This window comes from Scyliorhinus torazame, chromosome 7, assembly GCF_047496885.1.
Source record: "Scyliorhinus torazame isolate Kashiwa2021f chromosome 7, sScyTor2.1, whole genome shotgun sequence".
NCBI classification, from domain to species: domain Eukaryota; kingdom Metazoa; phylum Chordata; class Chondrichthyes; order Carcharhiniformes; family Scyliorhinidae; genus Scyliorhinus; species Scyliorhinus torazame.
Window position 1 is genome coordinate 119,189,875 of NC_092713.1, and position 25,423 is coordinate 119,215,297.

Below are 25,423 nucleotides of genomic sequence, written 5' to 3' on the forward strand. Positions count from 1 at the left end.
TTTCAGACCATGCCCCGCACTGGGTGGAGCTGGGGGAGGAGAGGGACCAATGCCCGTTGTGGAGGTTGGATGTGGGACTGCTGGCAGACGAGGAAGTGTGCGGGAGGGTGCGGGGGTGTATTGAAAGATATCTGGAGGCTAACGACAACGGGGAGGTGCAGGTGGGTGTAGTATGGGAGGCGCTGAAGGCGTTGGTCAGGGGAGAGTTCATCTCCATCAGGGCTCACAGGGTGAAGAGCGAGGGCAGGGAAAGGGCGAGGTTAGTGGGGGAGATTTTAAGGGTGGACAGGAGCTTTGCAGAGGCTCCGGATGAGGGACTACTCTGGGAGAGATGAAGTCTCCAGACGGAGTTTGACCTGTTGACCACAGGGAAGGCAGAGGCACAGTGGAGGAAGGCACAGGGGGCGATATATGAATATGGGGAGAAGGCAAGCCGGATGCTGGCACACCAGCTCCGTAAGAGGATGGCAGCGAGGGAAATAGGTGGAGTCAAAGATGGCAGGGGAACTACGGTGCGGAGTGCTGGGAAAGTGAATGAGGCTTTTAAGGCCTTTTACGAGGAACTGTATAGGTCCCAGCCCCTAGGGGTAAAGAGGGGAAGCGGCGATTCTTGGATCAGTTGAGGTTCCCAAGGGTAGAGGTGCAGGAGGTGGCTGGTCTGGGGGCGCCAATTGGGGTGGAGGAGCTGGTTAAAGGACTGGGGAGCATGCAGGCAGGGAAGGCCCCGGGGCCGGATGGGTTCCCGGTGGAGTTCTACAGGAAGTATGTAGACCTGTTAGCCCCGTTGCTGGTAAGGACCTTCAATGAATCAAGGGAGGGGGGGACCCTGCCCCCGACAATGTCGGAGGCGACGATCTCTTTGATCTTGAAGCGGGGTAAGGACCCACTGCAATGTGGGTCACATAGACCGATCTCGCTCCTTAATGTAGATGCTAAGTCGCTGGCAACAATGTTGGCCATGAGGATTGAGGACTGTGTTCTGGGGGTGAGTCACGAGGACCAGACGGGATTCGTAAAGGGTAGGCAGTTAAACCCTAATGTGCGAAGGCTCTTAAATGTGATAATGATGCCATCGGTGGAGGGAGAAGCGGAGATAGTGACAGCCATGGACGCGGGGGAAGCCTTTGATCGGGTAGAGTGGGAGTATCTCTGGGAAGTGTTGAGGAGGTTTGGGTTCGGGGGAGGGTTTATTAGTTGGGTTAAGCTCCTGTATAAAGCTCCGGTGGCGAGTGTGGTCACGAACTGGCGGAGGTCGGAGTATTTCCGGCTGTATCGAGGGACGAGGCAGGGGTGCCCCCTGTCCCCTCTGCTGTTCGCATTAGCAATTGAACCTTTGGCCATGGCGTTACAGAAGTCGGGGAAATGGAAGGGGGTGGTTCGAGGGGGAGAGGAACATCGAGTGTCGCTGTATGCAGATGACCTGTTGCTGTATGTGACGGATCCAGTGGAGGGGATGGTTGAGGTAATGCAGATCCTACGGGAGTTTGGAGACTTTTCAGGAAAGAGTGAGCTCTTTGTGATCCATCCGGGGGACCAGCGAAGAGGGATAGAGGACCTATCGTTGAGGAGGGCGGAAAGGAGCTTTCGATATTTGGGGATTCGGGTAGCTAGGAGTTGGGGGGCACTGCATAAACTCAATTTGACGCGATTGGTGAAACAGATGGAGGAGGATTTTAAAAGGTGGGACATGTTGCCACTCTCGCTGGCGGGTAGGGTACAGTCGGTTAAAATGGTGGTCCTCCCGAGATTTCTTTTTGTATTCCAATGCCTCCCAATTGTGATTACTAAGGCCTTTTTTAAGAGGGTAAGCAGGAGCATTACGGGATTTGTGTGGGCGAGCAAGACCCCGCGGGTAAGGAGGGGGTTCTTGGAGCGTAGCAGAGATAGAGGAGGGTTGGCATTGCCGAATCTGGGTGGTTATTATTGGGCAGCCAACGTGGCAATGATCCATAAGTGGGTGATGGAGGGAGAGGGGGCGGCGTGGAAGAGGTTGGAGATGACGTCCTGCAAAGGAACGAACCAGGGGGCGCAGGTGACGGCACCGCTGCCGCTCTCGCCGACAAGGTATACCACGAGCCTGGTGGTGGCGGCAACGCTAAAGATCTGGGGGCAGTGGAGACGGCACTGGGCTGCGACGGGAGCCTCGGTGTGGTCCCCGATCAAAGAGAACCATCTGTTTGTCCCAGGAAGGATGGACGGGGGATTTCAGAGCTGGCATCGGGTAGGGATTAGAAGAATGGGGGACCTGTTAATTGACGGGACGTTTGCGAGCTTGGGGCGCTGGAGGAGAAGTTTGGGCTACCCCCGGGAAACGCTTTCAGGTACATGCATGTGAGGGCGTTTGTGAGGCGGCAGGTGAGGGAATTTCCGCTACTCCCGGCACAGGGGATTCAAGATAGGGTGATCTTGGGCGTATGGGTCGGGGAGGGCAAGGTGTCGGCGATATACCAGGAGATGAAAGAAGAGGGGGAGGCTTTGGTAGAGGAGCTGAAGGGTAAATGGGAAGAGGAGTTGGGGGAGGAGATTGAGGAGGGGCTATGGGCTGATGCCCTAAGTAGGGTTAATTCCTCTTCCTCGTGTGCCAGGCTTAGCCTGATACAATTTAAGGTGGTTCATAGAGCGCATATGACGGGGGCGAGGCTGAGTAGGTTCTTTGGGGTGGAGGACAGATGTGGGAGGTGCTCAGGAAGTCCGGCGAACCATGTCCATATGTTTTGGTCATGCCCGGCTCTGGAGGGGAGTGGCGGGAACAATATCTAAGGTGGTGAAAGTCCGGGTCAAGCCAAGCTGGGGGCTAGCACTATTTGGAGTAGTGGACGAGCCGGGAGTGCAGGAGGCCGGTATTCTGGCCTTTGCGTCCCTAGTAGCCCGGTGAAGGATCTTGCTAATGTGGAAGGAGGCGAAACCCCCCAGCGTGGAGGCCTGAATGAATGATATGGCTGGGTTTATCAAGTTGGAAAGGATAAAGTTTGCCTTGAGAGGGTCTGCGCAGGGGTTCTACAGGTGGTGGCAACCGTTCCTAGATCATCTTGCGGAGCATTAGATGAAGGTCGGACAGCAGCAACAGCAACCCGGGGGGGGGACATCGTTCGAGAGGGGGGGGGGGCATCGTTCGAGGAGAGTGGGGGGGGGGGGGGGGGGGGGAAGGGGGGTTCCTGTGGGGGGCATGTGAGCAAGAAAGCACATGAATGATCCGGAAACTGACATGTACGGGAAGAATCCAGTGTACAAAGTTCTGTATTTTATTGACTTGCCATGTTCATGTCTTTCCACGTGAGTTCTTTTTCTTTTCTTTGTTACAGGGGGTGGGGGGGTTTGTTTGGAAGGTGGAAAATATTGTTATTGAAAAATTCTTAATAAAAATATATTTTTTTAAAAAGAATCATTTAAGTGGTAAGTTTTTTATTCTCAAACTGGTCGAGGAATGGCAAGTCAACTCTGACCTCTCATCCAGTATACATTTGTTGTTTTCCCCGACATTGGTATTCTTGCAATTGTCCTAAAGACTGCAAGAGAAAAAGCTTTGAAATAAATGATGTTTTTCAGCAATTACAGAGTAGTTATAACAAGAGTCTTTAATTATCTGAATTAGTGGAGGGGAGGTGGGGCGGAGGCCTTGCGGATGATAAATACAACCTCGTCATGTGCGAGGTTAAGCCTCATCCAGTTTAAAGAGGTAGGGTAAAATTCGGACAGTGGGTGTCGGTATCTGAGGAGGTTGGGGATTTGTGGTTGCTTGTTTTGGTTGATCTGCTGTTCCATTTTTTGTGTATATATGCAAAAAGCCTTGAATAAAAATACATATTTTAAAAATTATCTGAGTTAGACTGGAATAGCAGTAATGTAAAGGACAGAGAGGGGCAAGAAATCCTGGCGAGTGTTCGGGAAAATTTTCTATAACAGTTTGTGACCAGCTGAACAAAAAAGGATGCATTGCCTGGTCCTTGGAAATGAGGTGGATCATAGAGAAATGTTTTGGGAGCAATGGTTATTGTACCCTACGTTTAGGTAATTTATGACAAAAGGCAAGGTAATATTCCAAGGTAATACTAGAGAGGAATATCAAAATGCACAGAATATTGGGAGGAACGGACAGTACTAGACAGTACATTAATTGTGCATTAGATGGGTTCAGCTTAAGAGGGTAAGTAATAAAGTCTAGTTGCAGACTCGAGTAGCCATATGGAAACATGATATTGTGGCAATAACCGGCCCATAGAAGGGCAGGACTGGGTTTTCAAGAAAGGTAGAACAGGAGGAAATGGAAGGTGTGACAGTATTGATTAAGGAGAACATTGCAGTGCTGGAGAGAGAGGATGTCCCAGAGGGGTCAAGGACTGAATCTATTTCTTTTTTAAATTTAGAGTACGCTATTCATTTTTTCCAATTAAGGAGCAACTTAGCGTGGCCAATCCACCTACCCCGCACATCTTTGGGTTGTAGGGGCGAAACCCACGCAAGCACGGGGAGAATGTGCAAAGTCCACACGGGCAGTGAACCAGAGCCGGGATCAAATCTGGGACTTCGGCGCAGTGAGACAGCAGTGCTAACCACTGAGCCACCTTGCTTCAGCGAACAGAATCTATTTGATTAAAGAACAAAAAAGATGTAATTCCATTGCTTGGTGTAGACTTCAGGTCATAACTAGTGGGAAAAATGTAAAGGCATAAATTTGAAAGGAAATTGTAGAGAGTTGCAAGAATTATTGTTTGGTAGTACAGAACTTGAGTGTTGCTGAAAAAAGACGTTTTATCTTGCACTCATCAGAATAATGACAAGAACAGCAATGTCAGGGAAACACTACATTATACTGTATGAGAAGAGGGTGCTGATTGGTTTGCAAGTGGACGCTAATTGGCAAGTGTCGATTAATTAAGGAATTCCGCATAGAGTTGTTTAAGGACATTATGTTTAACTTGCTTGAGTTTTGTGATGTGATAACTGAGAGGGTTGATGAGGATATTCATCATGGATGTGGTGGACATGCACTTCCAAAAGGCATTTAATAAAGTGCCACATAATAGGCTTGCCAGCAAGATTGTAGTCCAGAGAATAAATGGAAGAGCATCAATGCAAAATTGGCTGAGTAGCAGGAAATGGAGAGTAGTGCTGAATGTTTGATTTTTTTTCCATTGAGCAAATATACAGTGGGTTCCCCAGATATTGGTACACTGAGCACTGCTTTTCTTCATGCATATTAAGATTTATACTTGGGCACAATTTCTAAACAGGCGGATGGCGCAAAATTTGGAAGTATTATGAACTGAGGAGGATAGTGATAGATTTAAAGAGGGCGAAGCCATACCTGGTGGACATGTGGCAGATCAAATTTAATACAGAGAAGTGTGGAGTGATACATTTTTGTGAGGAGAGGCAATATAATCTAAAAGGAATGCAGCAACAGGTGGACCTGAGCGTATATATGAGGAATCCTTGAAGGTAGTAGGGCAGGTTGAGAAAGTGGTTAAAAAGGCATACGGAATTCTGGGTTTTGTAAATTTTTAAAAATAAATTTAGAGTATTCAATTCTTTTTTTTTTCTAATTAAGGGCAATTTAGCATGGCCAATTCACCTACCCTGCACATCCTTTTGGGTTGTAGAGCGAGGCCCAGGCAGACACTGGGAGAATGTGCAAACTCCACACGGACAGTGACCCGGGGCCGGGATCGAACACCGATCCTCAGTGCCTTGTGGCAGCATTGCTAACCACTGTGCTACCGTGCCGCCCTGGGTTTTGTAAATAGAGAGATAAGGCAAGAAGTTATGATGAATCTTTATAAAACACTGTTTAGCTTCAACTGGAGTACAGTGTCCAATCCTGGGCATGGCATTTTAGGATGGATGTGAAGGCTTTAGAGAGGGTGCAGAAAAGATTTGCAAGAATGGTGCGAGGGATGAGAAAGTTCAGCTAGAAGGATAAATTAGACAAGAGAAATTTGAGGAGATTTGATAGAGGTGTGCGACATCAGGACTTATCTAGACTGAGTTGATGGGGGATAAACTGTTTATGTTGGCAGAGGGGTCAAAAACCAGCGGACGCTGATGCTGGCAAAAGTAGTGTCGGCTGATGTGAGGAAAACCTTTCTAAGCAGTGAATGGTTAGGACCTGGAATGCACTACATGAGTGTGGTGGAGGCAAATTCAAAGTGACTTTTAAAAAAGGATTGGATAAGCATCTAAAGAAAGAAAAATCAGAGGGCTATGGGAAACCAGAAGGGGAGTGGGACTAACGAATTTGCTGCTACTGAAAGCCAGTACAGGTTCATGGGCTGAATGATCTATTTCTGCATTGTAAACAGCCCAGTGCTGTTATGATCATGGAATCTAAACTATCACTTCAGCATGAAGAGATCCTGAGCAACCAAGCTGGTATTTTAGATCAGCTGTCTCTATTTCCCTCTTCAAAAAAAACAAATTCCCAAATTATTCAATGAAAATAATAGAACTATTTTATAGCCATGGAAAACTGAGGGAAAGAATACTTTACCATAGCCAGCCAAGATCCTATGTAGGAGGCCTTTTCGCCTTCAAAAGAATTCTCATTAATTTGATCAAGAGAACAGGACTGTTTTACATTGAGGTAGTGTAGATAGAAATTTTCCATTACTACAACATGAAGAAACTGAATATGATTTTCTGCCCCTCAAATTTTAATAACATTGTGGAGAATAAGATCAGTTTATCCTGCATTACTTTGCACATTCCCCTATAGTGCACATGATCAGAGGTTTCCTTATCCTTAAACTGTTTCCCTTTCTTCCTTACTTATGAGTAAAAACACTGATTTCTCTCGGTGCCTCTCTTTCATTTGTGTTAGCCTTGTAGGCCAGATTTGAACTATAAATAGGTTTTGAACCACGCACATTGCCTCAGTTACAGCTTCTCTAAGATGGTCTTCTAAGTATCAACAAGTGATTGCTGAATTAATAAGCTGGCTTCAAAATTCAACCATTTTTTGAAAGCAACATTTGCATAAGCAAAGCTTTTCTCTTATGGTTTAAATGTGTTTTTAGCAGCTAGTAAAAAGGGGTAAGCCTTAACAATGGAACTGTTTTCCAAAATGATATAGTGACTTAAGTGAAGTATTCAATTGTTAAGCTGACTTAAGGCTGTACCTGACAGATGATTGTAGATTTCAGAGTTGTTTGGAGGGTAGTTACAGAAGAAAAGATTAATAATTTAATAATTCTATTTCTTTTATTCTTATTGTAAGCTTCTTTCCTGATTAGCAATTAAAGTAGGACTGGCAATAGTCAAGATTGCCTTTCAAATGAAAATCATTTTGTAGAGCAATCCAATGAGAGGATTGGTGTAAAGCAAGAGAGATTTTGTACTCCTTTGACTATGGAACCAAGTTAATAAATAGCGGTTAAACACTGCTTCTGTTTTGATTCAGGCTCAGACGCAATGGCAGCAGCAATCTGAACAGCAGAAGGAGGAGTTGGAAACTGGTCACAGGAGAAGCCTTCAGCAGTTACAGACTAATCTAGCAAAGCTAGATACTGTAAACAAAGAGCTTACTGAAAGGCGATACAAAACAGAGTGTGCCATCCAAGAAATTAAAGCAAAACTTTTAAGCTTGGAAGATGTAAGGATTTTTAAATTCTATGTTAAGAAAATTGAGAAATTTAGGGCGGCACCGTGGTTTGTCCTGCTGCCTAACACCGCCGAGGACTCTGGTTCGATCACGGTTCCGGGTCATTGTCCGTGTGGAGTTTGCACATTCTCCCCGTGTTTGCGTGGGTCTCACCCCCACAACCCAAAAGATGTGCAGGGTTGGTGGATTGGCCACACTAAATTGCCCCTTAATTGGAAATAAATAATTGGGTACTCTAAAAAAAATTTTTTTTAATTAAGAAATGCAATAATTGATATGAATTCTCCATGTAATTTTTATTGATAGGAATGTCACAGAGCAAAACAAGAAGTACAGTCATTACATCGGGAGAATTCAATGCTTGATGCAGAATGCCATGAAAAGGACAAGTTGATTAACCAGCTGCAAACTCGTGTTGCTGTTTTACAGCAAGAGACCAAAGACAAGGACCAGTTGGTGTCTAGAACTAAGGAAGTATTGGAAGCTACTCAGGAACAAAAGGTAAATGCGATTTTGTTGCAAAAATACTGCTGGAATGTATTAGAACTGCTTATTTTACAACACACAAAAACTCATAAAAGTATAAAGGTAAATTAAATGTGCATCCTTATGTGTGATTGAACAGGATGGAACAGCACAGGCCTCCCCATTAACCTGGTCAGATTACACAGCAGAGTCCATATGGGCTGCACAGTGAGAAACTGAAGATCCCAGGAACTGTTGCCATTAGATGCAACAAAAATAATAAAAGGACAAAACTTGAGGCTCTGTATCTGAATGCATCTAACATTCAAAACTAAACAGATGAACTGATAACACAAACAGAAACACCATCTGATAGCTATTACAGAGACATGGTTATAGGATGACATAGATTGGACCTGAATATTGGTATGGGACATTTAGGAAGGATAGGAAGTCAGGAGGGTGGCTCTGTTAATTAGTGATAGTATTAGCACATTAGAGAGGGATGACCTAAATTCAGGAAAACAGGATGTGAAAGCAGTTTGGGCGGAGATGAGAAATGACAAAGACAAGACGTCACTTGTGGGGGACTTTTATATTTGGAAAATTATGCTATGCACACACAAATTCTGGACGCATGAAGGATCTGGTAGAATGTGGGTCGTATAGACCCATATCACTATTGAATGCGGATGTGAAAGTATTGGCTAAGTTGTTGGCGTGGAAGATGGAGGATTGTGTCCCTGGGGTGGTTGCAGAAGATCAAATAGGCTTTGTGAAGGGCAGGCTACTCGTGGGTAATATAAGACGGCTGTTGAATGTAGTGATGAATTCGTCGGGGGCTCTGGTACTGGAGGAAGTGGTGTTCATGGACGCGGAGAAAGCATTTGATCGGGTGGAGGGGCGGTACTTGTTGGAAGGTATGGGTTTGGGCTGAGATTTGTGGCATGTCTGCGGTTGCTGTGTGTGGCACCAAGGGCGAGGGTGAGGATGAATGTATAAGCTCACAAAGCTTTGACTTACACAGGGGTACGAGGCAAGGGTGCCCACTGTCGCGGTTGCTGTTTGCGCTGGCCATAGAGTCGTTGGCGATGGCTCTCAGGGGGTTGGTGGAGTGGCGGGCGGGGGACTATGGGGGACAGAGGGAGCATCGAGTGTCGCTCTATGCTGATGGCCTCTTGCTGTATGTTTCGGATCCGTTGGAGAGTATGGGAAGGATTATGGGCCTGTTAGGGAGGTTTGGACGGTTCTCCGTACAAACTGAATGTAGGGAAAAGCGAGGTATTCCTGTGAATGAGCTGGCACTGTGGGCTAATTTAGGGGGGATGCCATTTACCGTAGCGAGGGATAGGTTTGGGTATTTGGGGATTCAGATAGCGAGGGCTCCATAAGTGGAACTTAACAAAGCTGGTGGAGGAGGCCAGGGAGGATCTTACGAGGTGGGATACACTGCACTTAACGTTGGCGGGGAGGGTCCAAATGTTGAAAATGAATATTCTGCCGAGGTTCTTGTTTCTATTTCGGGCTCTCCCGATCTTTTATATCAAAGGCCTATTTACTGAAAGTGGACACAATCATCTCAGACTTTGTACGGGCGGGAAAGATGCTGAGGGTGGGAAGGACCCTGCTGCAGAGGCAGCAGGGGGGGTTGGCGTTGCCAAACTTGCTTCATTATTATTGGGTGGCGAACGTGGACAAGGTACGGCGGTGGTGTGAAGGAGAAGGTGTAGAGTGGGTTAGGATGGAGGAGGAATCTTGTAAGGGGTCTGGTTTGAGGATTATGGCGACAGTAGCGTTGCCAATGGCTCCGAGTAGGTGTTCAGGGAGCCCAGTCGTGCAGTCCACGGTGAAGATATGGAATCGGTTGAGAAGGCATTTTAGGGTGGAAGGGATGTCGGTGTTAACGCGCTGTGCGAGAATCATGGGTTTGGGCTGGGGGGAGCGGAGGGAAGTGAGGCTGGTCAAGGTGAGGGATTTGTATTTGGAGGAAGGGTTCGCCAGTCTGGAGTAGCTAAGGGAGAGGGTAGAGCTGCCAAGGCGTAGTGAGTTCAGGTGTCTGCAGGTTAGGGACTTGCGCGAAAGGTCTGGAGAGGTTCCCTAGGTTGCCGGAATACACCCTGCTGGAGTGACTGCTGCTTCCAGATGTGAAGAGGAGGGAAGAATTGGGGATATATATATAAGTGGCTGGGGAGCAAAGAGGTGAGCGGGTGGTGAGGATCAAGGAGAAATGGGAAGCGGAGTTGGGAATGGAGATCAATTGGGGAGTATGGAGTGAGGGACTGCGAAGGGTAAACGGGACCTCCTCTTGTGCAAGGATGAGCCTGATACAGTTCAAGGTGGTGCACAGGGTGCATATGACTCGGGCGAGAATGAGTGGGTTCTTTCAGAAGGTAGCAGATGAGTGTGAGAGATGTGGGCGGGGCCAGCGAATCACACGCACATGTTTTGGGGTTGTGAAAAATTGGGAAGATTCTGGGCACAAGTGTTCGCGGTCTTAGCCAGGGTAGTGGAGGGGGAGGTGGACCCGGACCCTTTGGTGGCGATATTTGGGGTTTCAGAGAAGCCGGAGCTCAAGGAGAGGAGGAAGGCCGATGCCGTGGCCTTCGCCTTGCTGATTGTACGGCGGCGAATTTTGCTGGAGTGGCGGTCGGCATCGCCACCGGGGGTAGCAGCATGGTTGGGTGACCTGTATGACTTCCTGCGGTTAGTGAAGACAAAGTATGAGTTAAAGGGCTCAGCAGGGGAGTTTGAGAAAAGGTGGGGGATGTTTGTGACGTGTTTGAGGAGCTATTCATCGCAGGGGTTGGGTGGTGGGGGGAGCGCGGAGGGGGGGGGGGGGGGGGGGGAAAGAAGGAGAAAAATCTGTACAAACTGTATAGTTGATTGTTCGGAAGTATGTTTCCCGGGGTGTTTATTTGCTGTAACCTGCTTTGATACATGTTTGTAATAAAATACATTTTAAAAATAGAAAACAAATTCTGGATGCATTGGCAGGCCCGCCAGAAAGCCTATGGCCATTGTCAAAGAACAAGGAAAAGATTGGCACCAACCTTGCTTTGTGCAAAATTTGGAGCCCATTGTTTCCAGTAGCCAATTCCATTACCACACTTGTGGACCCAACCAATCTCGGCTTCCATTGCAACACAAGCAGAAAGCACCCAAATCTGAGTGCTGGAGTGGAAGCTCAACCTGAAGTCATACAATCTGCTGATGATGTTATAGTTGCCGATACATTCAAAGGGGCTTGCGGGGTCTCAGCAATTCAGCAATTTGTGTTGGAAAACAATGCTAAAATTTCTGAGGCTTTGCAAGGGCTGACGCCCAGTTCAATCATGGAGCACAAACCTCTCTCAGGATAACAGCATTTTTCCTCCCACCACTGCAACTCGGCCAGTACCTTTGCTGCTGCCTGTCAGTGAGCTAACCAGCCAAATCTACAGTCTCCCATATGGCGATTGAGCATTTCAAGATGGGCAGCACAGTGGCACAATGGTTAGCACTGTTGCTTTACAGCGCCAGGGATCTGGGCTCATTCCGGCCTTGGGTGACTGTCTGCGTGGAATTAGCATTTTCTTCCCGTGTCTGCGTGGGTTTCTTCCGGGTGCTTCTGTTTCTTCCCAAAGTCCAAAGATGTGCAGGTTAGGTGGATAGGCCATGCTAAATTGCCCCTTAGTGTCCAAAGATCTGTAGGTTAGATGGGGTTAGGGCGGGGTAGTGGGCCAATTCAGAGGGTCGGTGCAGGCTCGGTGGGCCAAATGGCCTCTTGTACTGGAGAAATTCTTTGATACCATGGTTCTAAGATCAAGCCTTCCAGGGCCAGAGCTATGCAAGATCACCATGCAAGGCTAGCTGCAACCTTCGTATTGAAAGTCAGCAACCATCTGCCAACCTTGCTGTAGCCAATGGAAATAGCACGGTGTAGAGATTAGGACAAGAAAAGACACAAAGGAAATGCACAAGGTAATTAGTTGGCTTTTTCAAAAAATGTTTTTATTGAGCTTTTTACATTTTATATGATTAGTTGACTTTTATATGGACTATTGGATGGTTTAATTGATAAAATTGGTTTGAATGTTTGTTTTGTGGTGCCATTTATTTCAGCATTGTGGCTAAGATGAAGCTATATTGATTAAAATAAGAGGGAATGTAAGATGTGTGACTGTTGTTGAATGGGGAATTGTGGTTGCATTCACTGGTACTGGCAGATGAGCCTCTTACAGACAGCCCAGTCGTAAAGGGGTGATGTTGGTTGCCTCCTCTTCCACCTCATCTTCTCCTCCCTCTTGCTCTTCAGCTGCTCACCATATGTTGATGGCAAGGGTTGCATCCTCATGATGGGTGAGTTTGTACAGTCTGCACTCGATTATGATGAATTATGATGCACATTCTGGAGAGTACCGAGGGGTTCCTCCAGAGTGATTCAAGCAGAAGCTTAAGCACCCAGTGGTCTATTTGATGGCTTTTTGGGCAGAATGGCTCTCATTTTACTCATGTTACCCTTGCAAGCATATGTTGCGCATTGTAATCACCGGACAGCCCCTATTGCGCAATAGCACATCCCTGGTTTCTCATGGTGCCTGAAATGCCGATGGCATAGTAGATTGATGCAGAATGACTGTTGCTGGGACACTGGGCATAGAGCTGCATGATGCTCTGAGGACAGTTGTATACCACCTGGAGCCCTTTGTGGTTGTGTTTTGCCTTTGAATTTACCCTCAACACTTGCAGAGCGACATATATGCAGTTAATGGCACCCTGAAATACGGGAAGCCTACTGCACTTGAGAAGCCAAGTTTATTCCCTCTATAATATCTTTGCATGCTGAGTGTGAGTGACCACCTTTATACAATAGAGGACAGTGAACAGAGGGACGTTGGAGGCGTTGCGTCCTCCAGTCTTGAAGGAGCCCGATGCAAATGTGTTCAAGGCCATGGTCACCTTTACAACCACTAACATTGCTATCTTTGTCCTGTTCAGAGGCTATAAGGCAGCCTTCAACAACTGACAAATTTCTGTCAAATACACCTATAATGAAACAAAGATGTCACATGCACTATTTCTCACTGAGATTGAAATAAGATACCTGCTCCTTGAAGATGCTCTGTGGACTGTGGATATGGGCTCCTGCTGGATGTTCCCCCCCCCCCCCCCCCCCCCCCACCCCCACTCCTCCTCCTCCCTCATCGAGCAGCTTGTCGCCCTCTTTGTTGGCTCTACTCATTCTCCCTTTATGCTGCAGGCCAAGGGGGGCAGATACCACACCACCCACAGCTGGGAGGAAGTTCATGAGCAGAACCCTTGAAAAAGAACCAAGGCCTCTACTAAGTGCCTAGATTGATTCCTTTAAATAACATTAATGGAGTATTTTTCCTGCTGTTAAATGCATATTCAGCTTTGCATGATTAAGAGAGTGTTAGCTGCAGCATTGAGGTCAGAAAAATAGGACTGCTACCGTCAAATCATCATTACACACTTGATTGTCATCACTATTGAACTGCTCTACATGGTTCCAGTGTATACTTGCAGCACTCCCACGAACGACTTAGTCTAAATGGAACCAAGCATGGCCAGATGTGTGTGCACATTGTGCAAATACTATTTTGGATCTGAAGTGGCACCAAAAAATACCAATGCTTTACAACCAAATTTTGTATCTATTGAATGTATCAACTTCTTTAGTTTATGAACCGTCATTCATGAAAATCTTAAGTATGATAGACTCAGGCAGCTTGTAATCTTCCAGCACAGTTAGTGTATGGAAATGGATGACATCAAATGAGGGAAACTAACTACGTCAAATGAACTGGATGTTTGCAGATAGCCCTCTGTACTGGTTTTGTCCGGTTCACCAGGACAAAATAACTTTTCAAAGATGTAACTCACCCGAGTCAAACATTACTTTTTATACCTAAAATTATTTTTAAAGACTCCTGTCGGAGGCATGATAAAGCTATGCTTTTGTCATAAAATGTATATGGAGTAACGTTTTAACCCATTTAACACTTAAGTTTGAATGTAGTTTTGCTAGAATTAAATAAAACTCAGTTGCAGCTCCTTAAAATTAATTTCAGGTGTCATTTGAAGAAAACTCTAAAAAGAAGCAAGTTCAAGTAGAGCAACTGGAAGCCACTGTGAAGTCTCTATCAGAAGAGCTGCTGAAGGTATGTAGTATGTGTGTGTCTGGGTTCACCTCTAAGCATTGATCTTTAGTAGGTGAGAATCTTGTTTTCTAACCCATTTGTACCCCTGATTTCTTGGCTTATTACTATGTGCTAACTCCAGCATACTGCTGGGAGAAAGAGGATTCCTAAATATATATTGGATAGTTTGAAAATTTTAATTCAAAAACAGCTCTAGGCATTGAGGAGCTTGGCTTCGGACTGCACAATCATAGCTTGGTTGGCAGCAGTCTTGGCTTGCTGGCTGAGGGAATAGTAGATACTGACAGAATGGTAGTGGTGGGAGCAAAAAGTGTTTGAGAGGAAAAGAGGTTTGTCTGCCATGATGCTATTGCCACTCACCCGGAATGATGTCTCAGCATTGTTAGTAACCTGCTTGAGTACAGATTGCTGGACTGCTGCAAGAATTTGTCCTTTGAGCACTGACAACTGCAATCACTATGGTAGTAGCCTGATTCTGCATGACAGCAAGCATGGATTTTATTAACTATATCTGAGCTTCAGATTACAGTAAAGCAGAGGGAGAGCAGGCAGATGCTACCATGCATCCAGTTAGGACACATCAGAACCCCGCATGGGTGAATAAGGGAAGAAACAGCCTACAGCAGCCTAAATCCCAAGAATGTTACAATTGCGGACAATTAGGACATTACGCACGAGAGTGCAATGCGCCCTAGAAACAGCAGCGCAACCAGCAGGCAAATACCTTGAATAAGAATAGAGCCAAGCCAATTCATAGTGTTAGCTCCTGTTCCGATAAAGCAGACATGAACGGCACCGATTGACGGTGTCCGGATCCCCAACTTGGGTCTGCGATACCCTTTGGGACAAGTCCGGAAGACCGGTAGTGGCAGGCACAGTCCAGGGATACCGCGTAGAATTTCTTTGGGACACAGGAGGGTCCCGCACCGCGCTTAATTCCTCCACAATATTTCAACGAGACACATGGCCCACCACAGACACCATTGCTCTCTGCGGTTTTACAGGACGTTTGCAGCAGGGACACATCACAGCCCCTGTGGCGATTCTGATATGGAACATTAAAACCAAACACCCCGTAGTTCTAGTCGATCTACCCCAGACAGCCAAACATATTTTGGGGATAGACTTTATGAGCTCCCACAATCTGTCGTTCGACCCCGTAAACAAAAGTGTGTGGAGAATGGCAAAGGCAGCACAAGCCCCCGCCACGCTCACAGTTGGAGACTACGCACACAGGATCAGCGCAGTAGGAGACTTCTGGTTCGATCCACGAGCCATTAGTCAGGACAGAGAAGTTTGAGACGTTTTGCAGCGACACAAGGCTTCTTTTGCCCAGCACAAGCACGACTGCGGCAAAATAGCAGGCTTAGTGAACATTACAGGATCCGACCCCAAACACCAAAAACAGTACGGTTTTCCCCAACAAGCAGAGGGAGAAATTGCAAAGGTCATTCAGAGTTTGCTTGACCAAGGCGTACTCCGTTCAGTACCCTCAACGAACAATGCCCCAATTTGGCCCATCAGGAAACCCGATGGATCATGGCGACTGACCATCGATTATAGGGAACTAAACAAAGTAACCCCAGTAGCAGCCCCCACCGTAGCCACGAGTCCCGAGACAATGTTAAAACAGGGACTCCAGTCAAAATTATTTTCGGTTTTGGACATCAGCAATGACTTTTGGTCCATTCCATTGGATAAAGCGTGCCAATATAAATGTGCTTTCACCTTCCAGGGACAGCAATACACGTGGACGTGCCTTCCACAAGGCTTCCACAACTCCCCCTCCATTTTCCACCGACAGCTGGCGAATGGATTAGCTAAATTTTCCCGACCCGATTGCCTTGTCCAGTATATAGATGACTTGCTTCTACAGATGGACACTAAAAGAGAGCACATTTCGCTTCTCACCTAATTATTAGGACTCCTTCAAGAAATTGGATGTAAAGTAAAACACAAAAAGGCCCAAATTTTACAAGAAAAAGTAATTTACTGAGGCACAGTGACCACCCATGGCAAACGCGAGATCGAGCAGAAACGCATCGACTCCATTGTCAAATTACCATTGCCCCATAATGTCACAGTCCTCCGGTCATTTCTAGGACTGGTTGGCTACTGTAGGAATCACATAGACGATTTTGCGACAAAGGCAGCCCCTCTTTCCGAACTCCTAAAGAAGCAAGCCCCATGGGAATGGTTTCCACAGCACACGGATGTCGTGGATGCATTAAAATGAGCCCTCAGCACAGGTCCCAGATGCACTCTCCCCATGCGCAATTGAGGTTGCAACCACCGACCGAACCCTTTCGGCTGTGCTCCTCCAAGAAAGACACGATCGTTTAGGCCCCGTAGCATACACCTCACGAGTACTTGATCCAATTGAGAAAGATTTTCTGCCTGCGAAAGGCACCTGCTTGCAGTTTTTTGGGCTGTTCAATACTTCACCTACATAACAGGACTCAACCCAGTCACTATTTTAACAGAGCACACCCCAACCCAACTTCTACTAGATGGTAGGCTGAAGGACGGCACAGTCATCCAAATTCGCGCCGCCCGATGCAGCCTTCTCTTACAAGGACGGGACATTACAGTAAAGAGGACAAAAACACACACTTTCCTCGCAGACAATTTACATTACGCAGGCACCCCACATGAATGTGAAATAATCTCCACCAGGCACAATACAGGACCCTTTGTACCAAAATCAGCTCCCCTGAAACCAGGCACTACATCCCAGAGACCCCAGCCCACAGACATAGGCGCACCCCTAAAGATTTATGTGGATGGCTCCTCCACAGTTTTGAACGGTAAAAGAATTATCGGTTATGTAGAGGACGCGCGTTAGAGGAGATATCTTTGAAATTGCCTGGACATCTAGGCTCACAGGCAGCAGAACTAGCAGCCGTAGTGTATATTGTAGAGCACCCCGACTCGTTCCCGACCCTAGCCGACATATATTCCGACAGTCTATATGTCTATAATAGTTTAACAGAATTCCTACCCCTGTGGGAATCTAGAGGTTTCGTTTCCGCAGATGGAAAACCCCTACCCTCAGCCCCATTACTCCAGCATAGTCTAAGGACAGCTAAAGATCGGAAATATGGTATTATTAAAGTTCGTAGCCACCATTGTTCCCCCCCCCCCCCCCGGATAATGTTAAGGCAGACACCCTAGCTAAGGCAGGTTCCAGACACGATCACCTTTGGAATCCCCCCGCGAGTGCATGGTTCAGGTCTCACAGACCAACATTCAGGATCTAGCTCAGGCCCAGAAAGAAGATGAACTGCTCAGGGAAGTTTTAAAAGGCAACTTCCCAGCCCCCTACGATAAATACAGAAACACTTTGACGACACATGACGGTATAATTTTAAAGATGGTATTTAGGTGATCCCCACTCGGGACAGAAACCAAATTATCTGTCAAGGCATAGAAGCAACCCTCGCCCACCTCAGACCTCTCTGCTGGTGGCCCGATTTGAAATCCAATGTAACGCACTACATTGAAAACTGTTTAATCTGCGCCCAGAACAATCCGGACAGATATGCAAGGAAAGGTCAGCTCAGTCACACCTGCCCTGTTAATGGCCCCTGGATGAATTTACAGATTGATTATATAGGACCCCTACCCCCCTGCAAGAATGATTTTAAGTACGTGTTGGTGGTCATAGACACCTTCACAAAATGGGCGGAAGCTTTTCCGTCCAGAATTAACACGGCAAAAGCGACAGCCAAGATCCTCATGCAGCACATTTTTACAAGATGGGGACTTCCATGCAGCATAGGGTCAGACCAAGGCTCACATTTTACAGGAAAAGTGATGAAAAATGTCCTCACAATTTTTGAGATCAGACAAAAATTCCACATTGCATATCACCCCCAATCAAGCGGAATAGTAGAGAGAATGAATAGGACTCAAGGCAACCCTAAGGAAAATAGTGCAACAGCACAATAGCACTTGGGACACAGTTCTCCCCTTTGCACTAATGTTCATAAGGAACACGGTATCCACGTCGACAGGATACACCCCCCACACCCTCACGACCGGACGACCCATGAAGGGGACAGAATACTTGTTAGGGCTTGATTTGGCCAGCCCCACAGTCACCGCCCTCACCCATGAGAAAGCAGTTCAGCAGATTCTCGATAATGTAAAAGCAGCCCAGCTCACCGCAGCTATTAGGCTTGGGACACGAAAGAAGCAAAGTAAAGTTTGCTTTGACAAGATAGTAACGCCACAGAATTTATAGTCTGGCAGCAGGTCATGCTATCCCTATACAACCCCAGCTCATTCCCCTCCCCCAAATTTGCAGGGCCCTACTCGATTTCCGATAAAGTCAGCCCCTCCGTGTATAAGATCACCTATCCCAATGGCAAGTCTGGATGGTTTCACATGAACCAGCTTAAGGCTTATGGCGCACAGAACAACCACTCACACCACATCTCACTTGCAGCAGCAGATGAACACGCCCCACCCACAGACGACCTATTCCTACCCTCCCCCAACCAGTCCAGCCCATCCTCAGACACTACTGCGACTCCACCCCTAGAGTCACGACTCCGCCTCTCCCTTCATTCAACCAGCACCGATAGCGACAGCCCCATAGCACCGCGACACGATTACACTCCTGCACGAGGCCCCACCCCCAGCGACTCCGACAAGATTCCAGTGACCCCTTTGAGACTACATACATAAAAGCCTCTGATCCGCACCCACCGCCTGACGACTATGGATTGCCCCCTACCACCTCCAACCTCAACACGAAACATTGGCACTGCGACAATTCTTATAGACTCATCCGGAATGATGAGATGGACCCCAATTCGTCCCAGGCAGTTTTGGCACGACTACTCCAGTCACGAGTATGGCAACCGGGAGAAGATGATGACTTCAAGTCTGACTCCCACCAGACGAGCCCCTTTGCAACTCTGTTCGCTATAGAACAATGAGGTGTCCAGATGATGGTAAAAAGGAACCGATGGAGATTTACGGTGTCCTTCTGATGGAGCCTGCACGACTTTGATGTGTTAGTTTGTGTCTGTAAATGTCTGTTACTGTAAATGTTGTTTGTTCACCTAAAGTTTATTCATGGCCCCACGCCACCACTCTTTTAACGCCCACTAGCAGTTTAAGGAACTAGTTTGTCGACAGACACCCACTCATAGCTACTCTTCTGATTCGAAGGTAATCATAAGAGGCAGTATCCACGATGAACACAAATTATTTCCGTTCTTGTCCGGTCGCTCAGGCAGTGGTGTAACGGCACTGGTCCCCGTCCTGCCTGAGGACCCCCATCTGGTCAGCTACGCTCGGGTAGTGCACTTACGGCACTGGTCACCATTCTACCCGGGGATTCCACCCATTGCTCCGCCATGTTGCACTGTGCTGGCCGCATGCAGCCGTCGCGGACCCGCAGCCGACCGCCGTGGCCAAGCGCGGATCCGCGGCGAGCAGTACAGGGCCGTGTATGGTAGCGCAGAGCACTCCAGCGTCATGCTGGCCCCCTGTGGGCAACATAATCGTTGGGCCAAGAGAGCCCTTGACGCCGGCGTGAAACACTCCGGTATTTACGCCGGCGTCAACACTTAGCCGCATTTATGAGAATCCTGGTCCCTGTCTTTCCCCTGTCTTTCTTGAATACTTCAATCAGATCACCCCTTAACCTTCTAAATTCTAGTGAAATCAGGCCTAATTTGTGTAATCTCTCCTCGTAGCTTAACCTCTGTAGTTCAGATACCATTTTTGCAAACCTATGTTGCACTCCCTCCAAGGCCAAAGTATCCTTCCTACAATGTGCCCAGAACTGCTCGCAGTATTCCAAATGGGGTCTAACCATGGTTTTGTACAGCTGCAGCATAACTTCATACTCCAATCCTCTAGATATAAAGGCTAGCATTCCATTACCCTTTTGATTATTTCCTGCACTTGTTCATGGCATTTTAAGGATCTGTGCACCTGACCTCCATGTCTCTTTGGACATCCACTATATTTAACCTCTCTCCATTTAGAAACTACTCTGCTCTATCCTTTTTTGGTCCAAAATGGATAACTTCACACTTGCTTATATTGAATTCCATCTGCCACAATTTTGCCCATTCATCTAATCTGTCAATATCTCCTTGCAATTTTATGCTATATCTAGACTGTCTACAATGCCACCTAACGTGTGCAATTTTAAAATCCAGAGGGACTATCGCTGAATCTAGGGAAATCTGAAAGATTCTAAAGACATCTACAATATGGTCCCCTACTTCCTTTAACACCCTCTGATGGAAACCATCAGGTCCTGGGGATTTGTCCCTCTTTATTTCCATTAATTTCCTAGTTATTGATGCTGTACTTCGTTAATTGTATTAAGTCCTTGTCCTCTACAACTATTAATTTTTTTCAGGACTTCCAGCAAGTTATCCTCCTTTTCAACAGTAAGTACTGAGGCAAAGTAATTGTTCAGCATGTCAGCCCTTTCCCCATTATCAATGACAATATCTCAATTTTCAGTTTTTAATAGTCTTACATTGCTCTTGACCACCCGCTTTCCCTTTACATAACTGTAAAATTTCTTACTGGTTTTTTTTGTCCGCTTTTTTAGTATAAATTTAGAATACCCAATTCATTTTTTCCAATTAAGGGGTAATTAACGTGGCCAATCCACCTACCCTGCACATCTTTGGGTTGTGGAGGCGAAACCCACGCAAACACAGGGAGAATGTGCAAACTCCACACCGACTGTGACCCAGAGCCCGGATTGAACCTGGGACCTCGGCCCAGTGAGGCAGCAATGCTAACCACTGTTCCACCGTGCTGCCCTCTTATTGATTTTGATGTCACTTTCAAGTTTCCTTTCAAAATCCCTTTTAGTAGCTATTATGAGATGCTTTGTGACTCTTTGCTGTTCTTTGATCTATCTTGATCTATCCCATTTGTCCGGATCTGTGCTATGTTTTGCAATTTTGTAAACCCTTTTAGTTTTATGATGTCCCTAACCTCTTTAGTTGTTCATTGCTGTTTTTGTTTTGTGAAGTGGAGCCTTTTCCTCTCGGGGGTATACACTTGCTCTGTATCTCGTTAAATCATTTGTAATGATGGGCCTGTTCTTGTGCTGTACTTTTCTTTGTTCTTTGTTCTATCACTATTTGGTAAATGTTCACACACAGTTAGACTACTAATTAAATTTGGCTCATTACTCCTAACTAAATCTAATATTGCCTGTCCCCTTGTTGCATCCAGAACATATTGCTGCAGGAAACTATCCCGAACACATTCCAGTAATTCACAGCTTTCTGACAGGTTTTTGTCTGCCTCTCCCAATCTATGTGCAAGTTAAAATCCCCCATTTATAATACTCTGCCTTCGTACACTTGCCTAATTTCAGTATTTATACAATCTAACACTTCAGAACTACCATCAGTGGGTTGATGCACAACACCCATTACAGTTTTATATCCTTTTTTATTCCTCAGTTCTGGCCATATGGTCTCCACTGGATGCTTTCCCCCATTATATCCTCCCTCCCCATTGAGGTGTATTTATTATCCGTGAGGCTACTTTATAACTAGGTATATTTAGTTCCCAGTTCAACCATCCTGCAACCATGTCTCCGTAATAGCTATTACATTATAATCTTCAATTTGAATTTGTGCCTGCAGTTCACCTAGTTTATTCCTTACTCTCCATACATTAGTATATAGAATTCTTAATGGTCTATACCCCCTAAACTGTCCCTCAGCACTGATGCTTTATTCGCTTGTTTATTATTTTTCTCTCCTGGTTTAACCAGTATACTTCTTGTAGTTTTGCCACTAGCTGCAGTTCCTGACTATTGATTTAGTCTCTGCCCTGCTACTTGTTTTTGGAACTGCATTGACTTCCCCTGAAGCATCCCCACTCCCCCCTCCCCATTTGCTAGTTTAAAGACCTTGTGACCACCCTATTTATTCTTTCCATTAGGACACTGGTCCCAGATCGGTTCATGTGGAGACTATCCCAACGGTACAGTTCTCTTCTGTCTCAATACTGATGCCGGTGCCCCATGAAATGGAACCCATATTTCCCACACCACTCCTTTAGACACCTGTTTCCTTCTCTAATTTTGTTATCCCTACGCCAATTTGCATATGGCTCAGCTAATAATTCAGAGAATATAACCTTTGAGGGGCTCTATCACTTACTTCCTCAGACCCCAGAAGTTTACATTCCATGACATGTTTTCTTTTGAGACCAAGCAGTCATAAATAAAGTCACATTCTCTCTCCACATTTTAACCCAAGTCCCATTGATACCAGAAAATAAAGGTTCCCCTCTGGTACAGATCAATGAAAGCAATAGATGGTTTGTTTAACATAATGTCATCTTAGGTCCATAATGTTTTTAGCCATTCCTTCTGTTAGGAAAACAAAGGTAGTTGTAAAGGATTTATATTTGTATTGGTAAACTTTTTATTTAAAAAAATGTTTTTATTGGTTTTCACATTTTGTGTTAAACATTTTGGTTTGTAAGTTAAATTACAAGATGAACAAGTGCGCATAATACAAATCAAAAACAACCAAGGAAAAATTAAAATTACAAAAGCGAAAATCCAAAGAGAGAAAAAGAAAGCAGAAACAAACAAAGATCATTATATATATATATATATATATATTATATTATATTCACGTGTCTCCCCTGCCTCTGTGGCCGTGGTCCCCGTTTGGCCAATCTGCCTCATCTGCACTTCCCAGTGTGGTCCAAGCGTGTATAGCCGGCGTGTTTTTATTGTTCATTCTGGTTTTCCGCGTGCTCTCGGACCGGCCCCTGCGTCTTTGTCCCTTGTGATCTTTTGGTGAACCTTAGGGGGCTCCCTCTTTTCCTTTTCCTTTATGTTCTGTGGCTTATACATTTCTCCCCCTCCCCCCTTGCTCTACTGGTTGCTGGCTACGAACATGTCTTGGAACAAGTTGGTGAACAGCTTCCCTGTCCTGTGGAAGCCCTTTTCCAACCCCCGGATGGCAAATTTTATCTTCTTCAGTTGGAGTAATTCCGACAGGTTGGACTGCCAGTCTGCAGCTGTGGTGGTGCTGTTGATCGCCAGCCGAGCAGGACTCTTTGGTGGGCCATTAGGGAGGCAAAGGCTAGGGCTCAGCCCCACGCCCCTCAATAAAGAGCTCTGGCTGTTCTGAGACCCTGAAGATCGCCACTTTGGGGCATGGCTCCACCCTGAACCCCACAACCTTGGAAATTGCCTCAAATAAGGTCATTAAGTCCCAACCAGTCTGGAGCAGACCCCCCCCCCCCCACCCCTATTTCCTCCTATTTTTCCCTCATCTCTTCCCAACAGTCACTCATGCAGGTCCCCACAGTTCCCCTTCCCTAGGTTGCCCACGTCCGACAGTTCCTCATTTAGCAAACGTCCTGGTATCTGGGGGTGCATTGTAGTTTCCCTACGGAGGAAGTTTTTGACTATATGTGTTTGGAACCGGTCCATGAGTTCCTCCAGGGTCGCTATTCTGTCATCTGTATACATGCCTCTCACCGCCAGTGTACCCTTGCCCTATCTCCATCTTTTGAATGTGGTGTCCATTGTTGCGGCGTAAACCTGTGGTTGTTACAGATGGGAGACATTGTGGACATTTTGGTTAGGCCAAAATGCTGTGTCATCTGATACCGTGTTCAGAGCGTGGCTACCACCACTGGGCTTCTTGACTACTTTGTTGGAGGAGATGGGAGTCCGCTTGTTACTAAGGCTAAGAGGAATGTACCTATGCACGATCTCTCTTCCGTCCTCCTGGCAACTGGCTTTGTCTCTATGTTTGTAAAAGGTCCCCTGTGTCTGGCAGAGCTGGTACACTGCTTTCCTCGTGGAGAGTAGGTCAAAGTCAAGTCTCCGCCAGTAGCTCTACAGTCGGAGCCGCGTAGTACTGCCGGCCCACTTCCAGTATGGAGTCGACCAGTTGCTGCCTGGCTGCGATTTCTTTCCTATCTCTTGTATGCAATAAATTCCCCCCTTATCACGGTCTTCCGCGCTTCCCAGAACTTGGAGGGTTAGATCTCTCCATTCTGGTTGTTGATAAGTACCCATCTATGGCTTGTTATATCCTTTCACAGAATGCCTTATTGGCAAAGAGAGCCGTATACCGCCTCCCTGGGGGATGTTGGGCCCGGCACGTCTCCAACTTCACATCATGTACTGAGGAGCATGGTCGGAGATTATAATTGCGGAGTACTCCACTCCTCCTACCCCTGGAAGCACCCCCCGTCCTCCCAATCTGCAGGCACCTCCCTCTCCCCTATGGGAGATGTGCTGTAGCTCCTTCACCTCCCTCGTACTTCCTATTGCTAGCTTACCCGCGAGTGTGGTGATCCTCCCCAGAGTTGATCAATGCCACACCGACCACTGCATATTCATTTCCCCTTTCTCCTCCTTATCCCCCTTCTGCCCCCTGCAGCTCTCACCCCCCTACTTTCTGAGAATTAACTCCAGATTTTAAAACTAGGCGGTTCAGTCCTGCGCAAATAGCCTCTGTGTCTCGATGTGCTGGGGTATCTGGTTCAATGCCGGTTGCATTGTTGTCTTCCAGCCCATGTTTGTGGTCAAACTCATCTGCGTCCACCGGTGTGGTGAAATAATATTCCCTGCCCTTGAACATCGCCCAGAGCTTCGGCAGGTACAGCATTCCAAACCGTACGTTGTTTTTATAAAGGGCCGCCTTGGTTTTGTTAAATTCTGCCTGGCACTTGGCCATGTCTGCCGCAATGTCCTGATACACCCGGATCGAGTGACCCTCCCAGTTGCAGGACCTTGTATGTCTCGCCCAATTTAATTTCCTTTCCTAGTCTTGGTACCGGTGCAGCTTTGTAATGAGACCCGCGGCTGTTCCTCGATCTCGCGCTTTGGCTGGAGTGACCTGTGGGCTCTGTCTACTTCGGAGGCTTGGGGAAGCTTTCCCATCCTGCCAGTTTGCCTAGCATTTGGGCCATATATTCTGTAGGGTTCCTGCCCTTGGTTTCTTCTGGTATGCTCACAGTGCGGAGGTTCTGGTGGGATGGGAAAGTGACCGGTTTTCTTGATCTTCAACCTTTCCCTTTAGTGTTACTTGCGTCACCAACAATCTTGCCACTTCCGTCTTCAGTAGGACAATCCGATCACTCTGGTGGTTGAGGCCTTCTCCAGCTCCCTGACCATCGGTTCCTGAGTCTCCGGCCACTTTTCTATCTTTTCCAGTGCCGC

At 46.7% G+C, this 25,423-nt stretch overlaps 1 protein-coding gene across 4 annotated transcripts in view; it reads left to right on the forward strand.

Annotated features, from left to right (window-relative positions):
- Positions 1 to 25,423, forward strand: part of LOC140426515 (spindle assembly abnormal protein 6 homolog) — a 121,834-nt gene that overhangs the window by 34,934 nt on the left and 61,477 nt on the right. For 2 of the 4 annotated variants that reach the window (XM_072511383.1, XM_072511384.1), the window contains exons 8-10: positions 7,397 to 7,588; positions 7,904 to 8,098; positions 14,134 to 14,223. In XM_072511383.1, coding sequence (XP_072367484.1) covers positions 7,397 to 7,588; positions 7,904 to 8,098; positions 14,134 to 14,223 — 477 coding nt within the window. The remainder of the gene's footprint in view (positions 1 to 7,396; positions 7,589 to 7,903; positions 8,099 to 14,133; positions 14,224 to 25,423) is intronic. The other 2 variants (XM_072511386.1, XM_072511385.1) reach the window with 2 other exon arrangements.